Source organism: Drosophila subobscura, chromosome E (assembly GCF_008121235.1).
Source record: "Drosophila subobscura isolate 14011-0131.10 chromosome E, UCBerk_Dsub_1.0, whole genome shotgun sequence".
Classification (NCBI taxonomy): Eukaryota; Metazoa; Arthropoda; class Insecta; order Diptera; family Drosophilidae; genus Drosophila; species Drosophila subobscura.
The window spans coordinates 10910909-10926395 of NC_048531.1; the positions used below are offsets into that span (position 1 = coordinate 10910909).

The 15487-nt window shown below is 47.9% G+C and overlaps 4 protein-coding genes across 6 annotated transcripts; 3 read left to right on the forward strand and 1 right to left on the reverse strand.

Moving 5' to 3' along the window:
• Positions 1-643: 643 nt before the first annotated feature.
• Positions 644-3470, reverse strand: LOC117892708 (golgin subfamily A member 1). Its single transcript, XM_034799124.1, has 6 exons — positions 3054-3470; positions 2176-2961; positions 2010-2108; positions 1355-1768; positions 1053-1292; positions 644-984 (listed from the first exon to the last, which is right to left on the reverse strand). Exons 1-6 carry the CDS (start codon positions 3231-3233, stop codon positions 862-864), a joined length of 1842 nt encoding a protein of 613 aa, XP_034655015.1. The 5' UTR covers positions 3234-3470; the 3' UTR covers positions 644-861.
• Positions 3471-3805: 335 nt separating this feature from the next.
• LOC117891145 (centrosomin) lies at positions 3806-13068 on the forward strand. The gene is given in 7 exon segments (XM_034796391.1): positions 3806-4125; positions 7695-7741; positions 8031-8407; positions 8475-8741; positions 9368-9574; positions 9638-11407; positions 11409-13068. Coding segments are annotated over 7 exon segments (3627 nt in total). The 5' UTR covers positions 3806-3940; the 3' UTR covers positions 12183-13068.
• On the forward strand, positions 6947-7612 carry LOC117891151 (lysozyme 1). The gene has a single exon (XM_034796404.1). It carries the CDS (start codon positions 6990-6992, stop codon positions 7518-7520), a length of 531 nt encoding a protein of 176 aa, XP_034652295.1. The 5' UTR covers positions 6947-6989; the 3' UTR covers positions 7521-7612.
• Positions 13069-13456: 388 nt separating the features above from the next.
• LOC117891148 (proteasomal ubiquitin receptor ADRM1 homolog) lies at positions 13457-15213 on the forward strand. Of its 3 annotated transcripts, XM_034796402.1 has the most exons (4): positions 13457-13579; positions 13738-14282; positions 14346-14539; positions 14645-15213. In XM_034796402.1, exons 2-4 carry the CDS (start codon positions 13759-13761, stop codon positions 15079-15081), a joined length of 1155 nt encoding a protein of 384 aa, XP_034652293.1. In that variant the 5' UTR covers positions 13457-13579; positions 13738-13758; the 3' UTR covers positions 15082-15213. The 3 variants fall into 3 exon arrangements, with proteins under 3 accessions (XP_034652293.1, XP_034652291.1, XP_034652292.1); XM_034796400.1 differs by having other exon boundaries at positions 14346-15213; XM_034796401.1 differs by having other exon boundaries at positions 13529-13583; positions 14346-15213.
• Positions 15214-15487: the final 274 nt, after the last annotated feature.

The following is a 15487-nucleotide window of genomic DNA, read 5'->3' on the forward strand; positions in this document are numbered from 1 at the left end:
AATGAATAGTTAGTTATTCATATGACATGTGTGTTTATTTGTTTTTAATCAATACTTAAACAACAATAAATATCATATTTATAGGTAATTTTAGTAAACGTTAATTGTAACAAAGGAATATACAACAAATAATATTTTTAAATGTAAACCAGTATTTTTAACAAAATTACATTTATTCTCTGTAGTTTTTTTTAATGTTTGTTGGCTGTGAGATGGCCTTGATGCTTTGAAAATATTTATTTTGAATTAAGTTACTGTTTTGCGGTTCCAACCCATCGCGAGCTGCTAGTTCCGAGAGTTATGTTATCGATGACGACTGGTTCATGTGCGTGCCAGTGTTGCTAACGAAACGAAGAAGATAAAGAAGGCAAATGGCGGCAAGTTGGATTTTATTAGATCTTAAAACGCTTTTTAGCTTAATTTGCCACTGACTTTCGTCATTTGAAAGAGGCAGTATAGGTAAGATAGCACAGTATTATGCACCTTCTAGTTCTAATAGTCACTGGTCAAGAACTTATTTCCTTTATGGTGTCGTAAACGCTTCTTACTGGCTGCCAAATGCATACACACGAATCGTAAATACCCTTCTATTCTTTGAGTGCCGGGAAAAGCAAACGGTCGATTCCGATGTCAAGATAATATGGTTTACACAAAAGTTTTTTATTTATAAAAATCACAACGGTAGAAATGAATAATACTATATAACAAAAAGGAATGCTTGTTGACGGAACAAAATAACACAGTGTGGGTGCGGCGTATGCAATTTGTACATATGCATGAACAATATGAATTTGACTACAGACTAGGACACAAGTAGAAATGTGAAATATTGCGAGGGGCAATGGGTTCTGGGTAGGTGTTTTAAGCAGGTTTCATGCCAAACCAACTCATTTTCCAGTTTAATGTGTCGTGCAACAGTTTCTCCTCCTCAGATGTCAGCTGCAGTAATGTGGAAACGGCACGGATGAGGTGACGGGCTTCGACCTAACAGGACGTACACAAACAGATGGATATAGGAGATTCGATTATGAGGAAACACACAGCGTACATACCTCTCGACTTGTTAAGAACTTCACAATGACATGCTTTAGATATTGGAAATTGACCTCGTCCATTATGATGCAGTTGGCTTTGTCACCGCCTGCGAGCGACTCGAGCGCTGTTGTGTGGTTCCTATAGGGAGTGATCACTTGATGATGGGAATCACTCTCTGAGGAGATTTGCGAACTACGGAATTCCTTTTGCAGGGTCTTTTTCAGGTCTACCAAACGCTGGTTCAGCGTCTTTATTGTCTGATAGAAACATTGAGTCTAAGTACCACCAACACTTCGCCTCACTTCCATCCATCTCTCACCTTATTTTTCTCCATGATCTCCAGCTGCACCTGTTCATATTCTGCTAGCTTCTGTATATTTTCCTGTGCCGCACTGCTGACCTGCTGCAGGGCTTTCCGGGACTCGCACATGTCATTTTCAAGCTGCTTATTTCTATCCTGCAAGTCGACCGCTTCGCTACGCTCGAGGCGCAGCTGCTGCCGTAGTATGTCTTCGCTTTGAGAGATCTCCGCATTTCGAAGTATTGAAGTCATTTTCTCCTCGCGTTCGACTTCCAATTGGATCAGGGTCTCCTCGAGTTGGTCTTGCTTTTCGCTCAGTTGGGTTCGCAGCTTCCTTGCCACCTGCTCGGCATTGCTGGCATACTCGCCAAATCTGTCGTCGGCCGCCCCGAGACGTGTCTTGAGATCTTTAACCTCTGCTTCCAGAGTTTGCTAAGAAAATGCAGTTTATTCGTATTTAAATATTGTTAAAGGAAAAAAGCTACCAATTGAATTCGAAAACAGTTTAATAGAAAGCAAAAACCATTTAACTAAGGTACATAGTTGGTAAATATTAATGGGTGTTTAGAAACAAATCAAACTACTAGTCAGGTTTGGGTTAGTACTCAATCATGCGGTGTAATTAGTGCGACAAGTCCCACTGCAAGTCGTCAGCTTCAGTGGAAATACTCACAGATTTGTTTCGCTCAAAGATGATTTGCTGCTCGTTCTCCTCTCTACATTCCTTTAGAGCCAGATTCAGCTCATCGATCTCCTCCTCCAGTAGCCTAACCTGCACTCAGATTGTGACATAAAAGGCATAAGAACACTGATACTGGGGTTCGTGTAAGTCTGCTTACCTTATCGTCTCGTTGTTTTACTTCATCGATGGCTTTCTCCAGCTCAAATGCCACTTGCTTGCGTGTCTCTATGGCATCATCCCGTGCCTTGAGCGCCTTACGCTTCTCAGTCGTTTCCTCTGCCACCTGCTTTGATAGTCGACTAACTTGCGTTTCCAGCGCCAAGTTTTGCCCACTCCAGGAACCCTTGATATCGGACAGCTGCAGGTGGGCTTCCTCCAGATGCTGCTCGAGCAGTTTGTGCTCTCGTATGAGCGCCTGCACCTGCTGCTCTGGACTGAGCTTGGTGAGGGATTCCAGTCGAGACTCCTCTACTATATTCATGCGCAGCTTTAGATTCCTGTTCTCCTCCTGCACAGTCGCCAGCGTGGTGGTCAGAAGATTCTTTTCCTGCTGCGTCGCATGTCGCAGGCGCTGCAGCTCGTCGCGCAAGTCTTCGGCAACTGATTCAATCGGTCGCAGGCGTTCCAGCTCCTCGGCCAGATTCTCAATTTGCTGACTATGCTGACGCATCGAGCCCATTCGATCCACGGCTTCCTGCTCGCGGAAGCTGAGCAGATTTTTCAGCTTGTCTATCTCCACTTGCTGTAGATTTTGAATCTTCTCCTGCTCCTCGCAGTACATATCCTTCTGCATTTGAGCCACCTTCACGCTCTCCAATAGGATCTCGTTGGTCTTGTCCACGCGTAACTTTTCCTCCTGCAGCTGCAGCAGGCTCTGGCTGAGACTGGACACTTTGGTGGTGAGCTCATTGCACTGACTCCGCAACTGGCACAGTTGTTCAGACTTTAGGCGCATCGAATGACAAAAGAAAACAGATGTGAAACCATACTCCCAGTGTTTATATACACAAAAAAAAAGGTTTTTTTTCCTCTTACCTCGTTGTAGATCATGCCACCGCCCACATCATCAGCCGAGTTGGAATTAATGCTAACTCGGCGACTCCGTAGCCGATAATTATTGTTGTTAGCATAGCGCTGCTGCTGCGGCTGAGATGCCGACGTAGACACATCTTCGCCGGTCTCCTCCTTGATTCGGTTTTTCAGCGTCGCAAACATTCTGATTACTATTACGAGGCCAGTAGGGCCGTCCTCCTGCTGTTGCGAATCGAAACTTTTTGTGTATGCCTGTGAATCCAAGCAAAGCGAATGGAATATTCTAGCTACGTGGGTGGGCGCTCAGTAAACGTGCCTGCCAAGCGTTTATAGCATTTCGTTATATCTGTCTCCAGCGTGTGCTACTTGCTTATCAGAAAAATGTTAATTTTTGTAAACACTCGATTGGGGGTTGGGACCAGTGTGACCGTGGACTTATAGATAAAGTTAACCGCCTAACCGTCAGAGCTATACCGAAATAGACCTTTTAGTTTTCAAAATATACCGTATATTCTATTTCCTTTCCTCTATTTTGATATTCTGTTTAATATTACCAACTAGTTAGGATTCTCAGAGAATTGAGAGATTGGCTAGCTTCTATGACTTCCTTCAATTGGATTGCTTACAAAATAAGTTTAACCCAATCTACACCACCCTTTCGAACTGAATTCTCAAGTCTGGCTACGCTGTGCACTGACAGGGCTGCAAATCTTCCGATAGTAGACGCCGAAAACAGCTGTGAATGCGCGGTAATTTTTCCAAAAAAAAAAACATATTGTAATTGTGTTTGGAGTTTTGTGTCTTGTTAAATTCAAATAAGTAATTCAGCTGAAATAAGCAATAAAATCATCACAGTGTAGTAACATTAACCCTGAACGGGATACACAGCCATGGATCAGTCTAAGCAGGCTCTTCGCGACATTGGCGACAATGCAAATCTCACCTGCGCCTCGTCCTTGAAGGAAATTACACTTATTGAGACTGTCACCAGTTTCCTTGAGGAGAATGGAGCCGCCGAGATAGACAGAAAAGTGCTGAGAACACTGGCGGAGGCACTGTCAAAGAGTGTGGACGAGTAAGTACCCAAAATGCATAATAATATTTACCGATATGTGGGAGGATTCTGTTTCACAGAACAGATGATGGCCATGTGGCCATCGCTGCCCGATCTTGCCCACTGTGCGCCAGCAGTTTATTTATTTGCTGATCGGAGAATAATACGCTCGCTCTCTGCGGTGGCTCTCCGAGTCCGTGAAAGCCTCCCCTATGTACATTCATTCCATATGCCATACAAACATATGTACGTGCTGCCCCCGTCGCGTTTGTTACCCACCCCAAAAGTTTCACGAGAGCAAGCGAGAGCAGCGCACAATGCGCTCCGGGTACAGGGGAAAATGCGTAACGTAACATCTGCTTTCAGTGTGTGCGAGCATTTTCCCTTTTCAGATGAGGCTGGTTTTTCTCGGTCTCGGCGATGCCTCGCGTTTTTGTTCAGTCATTTAAGTTCTGGCTTTCGGTTTATTTGGACGTAGAAGATTTTGAATTAATTTCGCGCTGATATTCTACTCGTTTGCTGTGCTTGCGCTGTTCGTTATAGTTCTACATATATACACACTCATACATACATGTGCATATGTAAATAATAAGAAAACAAACTTGCAGTTGCAGTAATCAAAAGGGTTGCCCCTATCGTACGTGTGTATATACATATTTGTATATATAAGTGAAGATAACAGTGAAGTTACAATTGTTTATACGGTTACAGAATATATATGTAAATAAATGCAATTGAAGCTGTAGATAAAATGTAAAGGATGTGATGCTGGTGCTTGAGTGAAACGAACGAAACACATGCATACATACATATATATGATTGTGTGCGGATGTATAATGATATATACATATATGTATGTATGCATGTAGAGTATCTCGCGCGCCCCGTTTGTGTCGTTGTTGTTGTTAATTTCATTTGTCGCCAGCGATGCTGCGGCTAATTTTAGTCGCGGAAAAGTATAGAAATTAATTTGTTGATTCCCAATTGCTCAATCCACACACCCATATCAGCCAAGCCCTCCCAACCCGCCTTATCAGACAAACATTGGACGTGACACATGTGCATGTAGTTAATATTTACACGTGTATGTAGCAGGAGATGATGACCCCTGGAGGGGGGTTGGATTTCTTTGTTTGCTGTAAAAGCGCACTCTCCCTACCCTTGTCAGGATAAAGTACAGTGTCTTATGTACAGTTTGTGTGGATGTATATTCAGAGTCGCCACATTAACGGTAAATTAAGTGTTCCCCTCCCACACACATATCACTCACTGTGCTCTGCCTGCACTTCTGTTTATTGTTATTGTATTGCTCCGTTGATACTGCAGGCGCCTTTGTGTGCCATTATCCATAGCCTGACACCCACTCGAGAGTCTCGCCAGGTAGCCAGGTAGACAATTGTGGCGGGAATGGGATCGTTTACTTTGGTTACCTGCCGCGGTATTGGGCCATAAAGTTGAAATAGACTGCACATATTCGGGTGTCAACAGGACACGTCCGAACACGTCTCCCACCGCACTGTTTAGAGTCCACCTGTTGTTCAGGAGACGATTGATTTTCAGGAGAGCTTCTGTAACCATAGCTATGGCACGGACAGAGCCGTCGCCACAACAATTGAGTGCAAATGTTTGGCAGAGTTTCGCGTAGCCCTGTACATTCTGGCCTGGCCAGCATTTGTCGTTCTATTGCCGTGCCGTGCGGCTCTTCCTTTGCTCATTTTGCTAATTTCCCAAAATAAATGTGGTCTTTGTGTGTGAGTGCTGCTGCTGCATCTATGTTTAGTAGGGGGGCCGGCCTGCTCTGTGCTAAAATGTGCATCGAGTGCGTGGTCCATCCAATCCATAGAAATATATCATGCCTATCCACCGGGTTCGCGGGTTCTTTGAAGCTTCTTCCGTCCTACGGCTCACTGCGCTCTTAATTTGTAGACGGCAGCAGCCAATGACTCATAGTTTCGCCTGCCTGCCCCTTTGGACGGGACGAGTCTGTGGTCTGTCGTCTGTCGTGTGCCGTGCGTGCAGCATCGTGAGGTATTTAGGGAATAAACCCAAGAACAGCAACAACATAACAACATCAAGCGGTGACGTGTCTGCTCTTAATTAAAAACTAAATAAAACACGAACCAATTTAAATATCAAATACAGAGTTTCTGCAACAGTAAACCATAAATAAATATAAATAAAAGTGCCCAATGTTGAAGGAAACGTGAAGAACTCAACTATGGCGGGCATATTTCGATCAACGTCTCTAAATAACTCAAATGAAACCCAGGGATCGCCGTACAAGCGCTTCTCATTGAACTCGGCCAGCAATCCATTCTGGTAAGTAAAATGTTTCTCATTCATTCGTAATGGAGGCAACAGATTTTAGGGGGCGGAAGAGACTTCTAATCGTCATGCGACTTGTGCTCATTCAACTGTGAATTGAACTCAAATTCAGTTGCCAAAAAAAAGAACGGAAGAGAACTTTGAATGGGTTTTTGGGTGTGTTTCCCATACAAGCATAGAACAGATGTCAGAACTGTAAGAAGGAACAGGGTCCGGTAATCAAAAAGAATTTAAACCCACAGAGCTAGCATTGTTACGCTTCAGTTGAGAGCCTACAAGAGTTGGAGATCATTAAAATCGAATCGTATATAGCCTAGGATTGGTTTGGAGATTCAGTTCACATCTAGTTTTCAGCGTACAAATGGGTACATATAATTAATTAATAGCCGCCAGTCTAAAGTGCAATCGATGCAAGCCACAAAGCAATAGTGTTGCACTCACAGATCGGGCCAAAGAATTGAAACCGGTTTGGATTCCGATTAAGCTTTTCCGATACAGCTGATGGCCAGCGTCTCAGTGCCAATGTCTCGGCGGCAGTACGTGACTGGAACTCACTTGGAATGGCCCGATCAAGTGGTGGAGTGCTATGCCCATCGCTGCTGCTATGCCTGTGCTTCCTGCTTGTGGCCCTGGCCGTTCGATTGAAACCCTGCGATCTGGCCGGCCAGCTGTACATCCTGGACGTGCCCAAGTCGGAGCTGCCGCTGTGGCTGTGCATTGCGGAATTCGAGAGCCGCTTCAACACCCATGCGGTGGGGCAGGCGAATGCGGATGGCTCCCGGGACTATGGCCTCTTCCAGATCAGCGATCGCTTCTGGTGCTCGCCGCCCAATCAAACGGATTACTATGCCTTCAACGAGTGCAACGTGAACTGCACGCGGCTGCTGAGCGACGACATTACCATGGCCGTGCAATGTGCCAGGGTCATACGGAAGCAACAGGGCTGGACGGCCTGGTCGGTGTACGGGCAGTACTGCAACGGCACGCTGGACGCTGCTGGCATCGATGAGTGCTTCCAGGCGGGCAATGAAACCAGCACCAGCATCACCAGCTGTGCAGAGAGTGAGTCAGAGCTGGCAGATTGTGGCTGACGCTGGGTCTGACGGGGTCAGACGCGGGGTCGTGGGATTTATGACATCACTGCCGAAATATGTGTGCAAATAAAATATTAATTAACGTTTAAGTTTTTTCGTTTCTCTTGGCTGGTCAGAGGTCATCATTCGCAGAGCCTTAATTATAGCATTTCACTTTTTGTCCATTTGCAGTTCCACCAGTCCCGGAGTCTTGCAAGATGTCACCATGGATAACTCATGTAAGTAGCAGTTGGCCAGGCAAACAGATCCTAGTAGGTGGCTCGTCTCATGTTCATTGGCAAGCCTTAAACTCGTTTCGTATCGAGGCAACACACACAAGCAGTCGTTCAGTTTGATAATATATTTTTTATACGGATCTATCGACACGAAAACGTAACGACAAGAGCATGGAACGAACGCCAAATCGCAGCCTGTCGCGCCGACTATTCAATAGCAGTGCGCATCAAGCATAAAACTCTTTCTGTAGAGTCTTTCCACTCAATTATTTCCTGGTGTCATCTTCCACAGATGCCAGTTTCGATGCGGGCCGACTGCAGGGCGACAGCCATTCGCCACTGGCCATGCCTGGCCGTTCGATGCGGAACGTGGAGGAGCAGATGTCGTCGCTGCGCAAGGAGAACTTCAATCTGAAGCTGCGCCTCTACTTCATGGAGGAGAGCCAGCTGGGGCACCAGCGCACAAACCACTCGGGCGAGTCTCTGTCCAAGCAGTTGATCGACGCCAAGATTGAGGCCGAGGTGCTGCGCAAGACGGTCGAGGAGAAGACGGAGCTGCTGAAGGACGCCGCCCGGGCCATTTCACTGCACGAGGAGATGCAGCGCAAAGCGGAGACCGAGAGCCAAGCGCTGATCGATGAGCTGCAGCAGCATCTGCGCCACTACGAGGTGAGTGTCGCCGCTCAAAGGTTGTATCTGCCAATTCCCATCATTATTTTCCACTTGGATATTTCAGGAAACGGAAAATGCCGTTGAGGGAGACACCAGAGCGGTGCTGGAGGAAAAGCTAAAACAATTGGACGCTGAGGTGCTGCGCTTGAGGCAGGAACTGGTCGAGGCCGGCCTGCGGCAGATAGCCTGCCAGGAAAAGCTGAAATCGGCACAGGCCGAGCACCAGGAGACGCTGTCCTCCTGCGAGGCCAAGATCGAGGAGCTGGCCATCAAGAACGCCGAACTCGTGGAGCAAATCGAAAAGGACACGCAGTGCAGCGGCCAGACAAATGTAAGTAAGGTAAACCACAGCAAAGTGGAAGGGCAAAGCAAGCAGCTAAGGTGTAGAGTGGATGAGTACGAGACCATTGTCAATCGACTGGATGTGGATGTGTACTTGCTGCGGCAGCAAGAGCCTTTCACCTTACTCACCGCCCAAATGCGCCAGCAGACGGTGGTTATGTTTCCTTTGAGCGATTGTCGCAGAGCCCCTGAGCTGCAGCGCACTGCCAGCAACTCGTCGCTGATCTCAAACTGGCCATTGGATGCAGCAAAGGTGACTTAACCCTCTCTCATCGACAGTAGTTTGCAACCAATAAAACGCCCACGTCGCCCACAGAATCAGCTGCACAATAACTATGCCAGAGAAGCATTCCGCATGCCAGGAAATCCCTGGCAAAGCTACACAATGTCCAGCCTTGCCCGACTCAGACAGTTCTTTGCCACAAAGTGGGGCAGCATGAGCTGGAAGTAACCATCGTTTCGGTTTTTGTTTCAACATCTTTCGGTTGGGGGAGGGAGAAAAGCATCAAATTGATCGTTATAAAAAATATTCCAACTGCTATTCCAGCCAATAAATACGAGTTCTGTGACTCCAAAGAGAGACTATAGCTGTTCGTTTTCTTTCTTTTATTGCAGGCCAAGCAGGAGATGGACGCCCAACTGGCGGACAACATGTGCGAGCTGCAGGATGCGCAGGAGAAGCTAAAGGAGCGCGAACGCATCCACGAGCAGGCCTGCCGCACCATACAGAAGCTGATGCAGAAACTGAGCAGCCAGGACAAGGAGATCAAGAGGCTCAATCAGCTGCACCAGCAGCCAGATCAAAATTCTGTTAAAAAAGAAGTGAGTGCTGCCAGGCGATGGATGGATTGACCTTCAACCTTTAAACACTTTTTGTATTTGCAGGAGGAGAATAGTCAGGCGAGCATATCGCCATTGGCCAGCTCTGGCCGTTCGCTGAGTGACAATGAGGCCTGCTCTTTGGAAATATCCGCGGCTCTGAAGGAACAATACGAGCACACGATGGCCGAGCAGGAGCTGAAAATCAAACAGTTGCAGGCGGAGGTTAAGAAGAAGACGGCCAATCTACAGAATTTGGTCAACAAGGAGCTGTGGGAGAAGAACCGCGAGGTGGAGCGTCTGACCAACTTGGTGGCAGCGAACCAGCAGCAGCAGCAGCAGCCGCTGCCGGAGATCAACGAAGATTGCAATGGCTCCATGGACTTGCAGCAGTCCTTCACCGAAGTGGAGTACACCAAGGCCCTGGAACGCAACAAGCTGCTGCAGCGCAAGGTGGACGTGCTCATCCATCGCCTGGGAGAGGATCAGCAGAACAGTGCGGTGATTGGGCAACTGCGGCAGGAGCTGCGCCAGGTGCAGGCGGACGCTGAGAGCGCGAATAAGTGGCGCCTCGAGTGCGCCGATGTGTGTGGTGTGCTGACCAATCGCCTGGAAGAGCTGGCCGGGTTCCTCAACTCGCTGCTCAAGCACAAGGATGTGCTCGGTGCCCTGGCCGCTGACAGGCGGCATGCCATGCGCCGTGCCGTCGACCGCAGTCTGGACTTGTCCAAGAGCCTCAACATGACGCTGAATATCACTGGCACCTCGCTGGCCGATCAGAGTCTCGCCCAGCTGTGTAATCTTTCGGAGATGCTGTACACCGATGCAGATGCCGATGCTGATGCCGATGCAGAGGCCGATGCCAGCCACAAGACGTACAACTCGCACGAGGAGATACGCGCCGCTGCCTCTGCCGGCCCTGGTGCCGCCATCAGTCCCACATTGGAGCATCTGAAGGCCGAGAACAAGGCGCTGAAGCGGGAGCTGGAGAAACGTCGCAGCACAGACGGACAGCAGCAGCGCAAGGAACGCCGCTCCCTGCCCCTGCCCATGCAGCAGCTAGACAACCAGAGCGAGTCGGAAGCCTGGTCCGAGCCGGACCGTAAGGTTTCCCTGGCCCGCATCGGACTGGAGGAGACCTCCCACAGCCTGGCGACGGCCGAGCACCGAGCCAGCGAATCGGAGAGTGAGGGGCGACGCGCCTGCTCAGCCAGGCAGGAGCGCAGTCGCCACAGCGAGCGCATTGCCCAGCTGGAGGAGCAGATAGCACAGAGGGACGAGCGCGTGCTGAACGTTCAGTGCCAAATGGTGGATCTGGACAACCGCTACAAGCAGGAGCAGCTGCGCTGCATGGAGATCTCCCAGCAAATGGAGCAACTGCGAGCCGTCAATGAGGCCCTGAAGGCCGATCTGCAGGCCATAGGAACGCAGGAGGATCAGCAGATGGACGAGCTGCAACGTCTGGTTGAGCTAAAGACCAAGCAGATCGATCAGCTGGAGCTGGCCAAGAGCACATTGACTGCGGATGCGCAAGTCACAGACATGGAACTGCAGGCCGCACAGCAGCAGCTGCTCCAAATGGAGCAAGAACATGCCGTGGCTGTGGACCAGGCGCAGGCTGAGTTGGCGCAACTGAAGCTGGAGGCAGCACAGAAGCTCGAGGAGGTGCAACGCCTGCACCAGGAGGCGCTCGAGCGGGACTGGGTGGCGCTGAGCATATACCAGGAGCAGACACGGGAGCTGCTCGAGTTGCAGCGCTCCCTGGAGTACCACCAGGAGAACGAGATCGAGCTGAAGCAGACACTCGTGGAGAACGAGCTGGCCACGCGCGCGCTCAAAAAAACAGCTGGACGAAAGCACCCTGCAGGCCTCCAAGGCGGTCATGGAACGTACCAAGGCGTACAACGAAAAACTGCAGCTGGAGAAGCGCACAGAGGAGCTGAGGCTGCAGTTGGAGCTGCTCAAAAATGGGCAGCAGCAGCAGCAGCGCCAGCCGCCAGCTCGTTCCAACAGCAGCGATGTATCGCAGTCGGGCTACACCTCGGAGGAGGTGGCAGTGCCAATGGGACCACCAAATGGCATTCACTCCACCGTACCAGCCAACATGGCAGTGGTGGTGGGTCGCATGAACAGCTCCTCGCCAGATCTGGGCATAGAGAGCGATGCTGGACGGATCTCCAGCGTGGATCTGTGTCCGGCGACACAGCGGGCCATACACACGACTGTGGAACTGCATAATGACACGCTGTCAGGTGTTAAAGATGGTAAGCATAAAGGATTTCGATTTGTAAAAGGGAAGAACCTGCCACTAAATCTTTGTTTTACAGAACCCGTTTCGCCTGACACTGGGAACGCATTGAATGTGTCCCAGCAACAGCAGCAGCCCTCTGCAGCAGCCACAATCGCACACGACTGTGCCAAGGTAGATCAAGAAAATGCCGAATTGAGGCGTAAACTAATCCGCACCAAGCGCGCATTCGAAGACACCTACGAAAAATTGCGTCTGGCTAACAAAGCAAAAGCACAAGTCGAAAAAGACATCAAGAATCAAATACTAAAAACGCACAATGTGCTGCGAAACGTACGCTCAAACATGGAGAATGAGTTATAACAATTGATTTGACGTCGTCGTCGTCGGTCACTATATCAGCATTAATCGAAGAGAGCGAGATTTGTCTTTGCTCATCTCATTTGTTACTAGACGTTTGCCATTCTCCTTGCCATAATCTGTTCTATTCATTTATATTTTGTCTGTTCTTCACGTTGCTAACATGATTTTCATTTTCATTTTAATTTATTTTATGTGCCTGTATTCCTTTTGTACCATGAACGCAGCCAAACCGAACAAATCAGAATCGAAACAACGAAGCTATTAATACGCGCATACCTTTTGCATTTTCCAAAGACTGTATAGGGAACACACACAATAATGCTAACCATGAAGAAGAATCAAGATTTTACTCACCCGTTGTAGCACACCCAACCCACAAGCGTTAACAAAATGTTTAGATGCCGACTGATATGTGTATGTAACCAGGCAATCCGGCGCACACTCATTCATATTGAATGACATTTGTATAGAATATGTATATATAAATATCCTTATCCGTAACCCCCTCTGCCCCTCATTTGTACCTAAACATAAGAACAAACTTTTATTATTTTGTCCATATTTGTGTGCCCAGTAACCTATCAATTGCACGTAGCTACAGAGTGTGTTTGCTTAATCTTTATTGCTCCTAACATTTGCTTTCTTTTCTTCAATCCTACCGCTCGGAATCCTCGATGTCAGTTGATCATCGAAACGGATATTGAAATAATTGTTTGATTTGTCCACCCAATTGGTCGTTGCCAATTTTGAAGCCTCATTTTGTACAATGTGTAAAAAGTAGCTCCGCGCTGTGCCCTCACGGAGTGGAGTTTGGAAGAACAATACCTAGAAACTTAAGTAATTTGTACCATGTCGTTTTATGGAATAAAATATTTCGTTAGAAGAAGAATTAAATGAAAATGAATTTGTTGAACCCATTCATTGTATTTTCAATGCATACATTTATCTCAGTTATCTGGTTTTAGCCTTGATGGGAACTTGAGATTTCGACTATTTCCTCAATTATATAATATCCTTTTCCCAGGGTTGCTAGCACAAATTTGATGCCAAAATAATTTTGTAAAATATAAGGTCATAAGGTATACACTCCAATAAAGAGGAGTATTTATAATAAGCCAAATTGATTCCTCAATCGGATAAAATTATTGTTTCAGTGTTAAAAGTCTTTGCATGCAAGTAATATCAAATAGAACACCAAAATCGAGGAATATACCGTATTCTTACGGTATATTTATGGGATATTTTTAAAATGAGATGGTACATTTTGGTATATTTTTGAGGACAGTCTGACGTATATTTTATCGAAGTACCCTGGCTCCCATCACTAAAAAATTATTGCTCGTCATTGAAACCGAATATTTCCAAAAATCATTTTAATTTATCACAATATATATCCCGTAAGTATTTCAAACAAAATGTAGATATAACAAATCTGAAAGCCATACTTTCGGCTGTTGTGCCGTGGTGTGGAGAAAAAAACGCGATACATATGGGACCATGAATCGACATTTAATGTTTTTATGACCTAATTGTATTGTGTGTGTGTGTATTGCAGCTCTCGAGAAGCTCCCGCATCATGTTTGGAAGACAGAGTGGACTTGGCAGTTCCAGCAACAGCAGCAATTTGGTGGAGTTTCGTGCCGGACGCATGAATATGGTGGGCAAAATGGTGCACCCCGATTCGCGCAAGGGTTCGGTCTACATGACCCAATCCGACGATGGCCTGATGCACTTCTGCTGGAAGGATCGCACCTCCGGCAAGGTCGAGGATGACTTGATTGTCTTTCCCGATGACTTTGAGTACAAGCGCGTGGAGCAATGCAAAACCGGACGTGTTTATGTGCTCAAGTTCAAGTCTTCGACGCGCCGCATGTTCTTCTGGATGCAGGAGCCCAAGACCGACAAGGACGAGGAGCACTGCCGTCGCATCAATGAGCTCCTTAACAATCCGCCCTCTGCACACCAGCGTGGCGGGGGAGGTGGCAGCAATGACGGCGATCTGCAGTACATGCTGAACAACATGTCGCAGCAGCAGCTTATGCAGCTCTTCGGCGGTGTGGGCCAAATGGGAGGGCTGAGCTCTCTGCTGGGCCAAATGAAGTGAGTTTTGAATGCTGCTTTCCGTTTCCTTATGATAGCAATCTTCTCTTCTACCCACAAAAGCTCACGTACACCGTCGTCTCGCAACACCTCATCGTCGGGAGGCGCCTCGGCGCTGCAAACGCCCGAAAACATCAGTGTGCCCCGCACTCCCACTGCACCCAAGGGCTCCAAGTCGGGCAGCAGCCGCAGCAATCTGAATTCGCAGAGCGACACCGCTGGCAGTGCCAGCTCGTCACTAGATGCCGATGCCTCCGGTAAGAACTCAACCACATCAACCACGACAGCATCAGAAACGACTGGAGCCTATGCCAATCCATTCCAAGCGTATTTATCCAATCTCTCCCCCGAACATGGCGCAGGGCGTTCTTTGAACATCGACCTATCGACGGCCCTCTCGGGCGCGGATGCCATCAATCAGCTTATTGCCGATCCGGAGCGCGTTAAGTCGCTGATTGTGCACCTGCCCGAGTCGGAGGATGCGGATGAAGATCGAAAGCAGCAGATAAAGGATCACATTACATCCCCACAGTTCCAGCAGGCCCTAGCCCAGTTCTCCAATGCCTTGCAATCGGCCCAGCTGGGTCCAGTGGTGAAGCAGTTTGAGCTATCCAACGATGCCGTGGCCGCCGCATATTCCGGCAATCTAGAGGACTTTGTAAACGCCCTGGAGAAGAGTCTGCCCGCCGGAACCACCATGGGTGGGGAGAAGGATTCCACCGAGAAGAAGGCCGAGCCCGAGGTCACCAAGGAGGAGAACCCCCCGGCCGAAGAGAAGCCGGAGGAGAAACAGAAATAGCATTCACTTGTCTAGCAAAATACTAATTTACGCAAGAAAATCAAACGCGTTTCAAACCAATAGTTTTTTTGCACATTTCTAATAGTATTTACGTTGTGAATAAATTGGCATGGCAAGAAGCTAACCACCAGATACCACAGATACATTGTGTATGGCAAATGTCTGATTTTCAATATTCGATTTATATGATTTATGTGAGCTTCATGTTTTGGCTCCAAGGTCGTTTGGTGGGAGAAGCAAAATCTCTCCCCTGTGCTTGGCGCTTGTATGGTTGTCCCTGTCTGGCCCCCAGCAAAGCACATCACGTCCATTAACTGTTTTGAGGCAGTTTAGAGTCGGCACACAGATACATTCGCACACCAGCAAAAGCAACAGCGACGTGTGTGCTCTCTTTCTCTCTCTCTCT

Coding starts and splice junctions, on each gene's coding strand:
- LOC117892708 (XM_034799124.1), bottom strand. CDS start 3,233: ATGTTTGCGACGCTGAAAAACCGAATCAAGGAGGAGACCGGCGAAGAT. Junction 2,962..3,053: donor GTGGCATGATCTACAACGAG/GTAAGAGGAAAA, acceptor ATGCGCCTAAAG/TCTGAACAACTGTGCCAGTT. Junction 2,109..2,175: donor TAAAACAACGAGACGATAAG/GTAAGCAGACTT, acceptor ATCTGAGTGCAG/GTTAGGCTACTGGAGGAGGA.
- LOC117891151 (XM_034796404.1), top strand. CDS start 6,990: ATGGCCCGATCAAGTGGTGGAGTGCTATGCCCATCGCTGCTGCTATGC.
- LOC117891148 (XM_034796400.1), top strand. CDS start 13,759: ATGTTTGGAAGACAGAGTGGACTTGGCAGTTCCAGCAACAGCAGCAAT. Junction 14,283..14,345: donor TCTCTGCTGGGCCAAATGAA/GTGAGTTTTGAA, acceptor TACCCACAAAAG/CTCACGTACACCGTCGTCTC.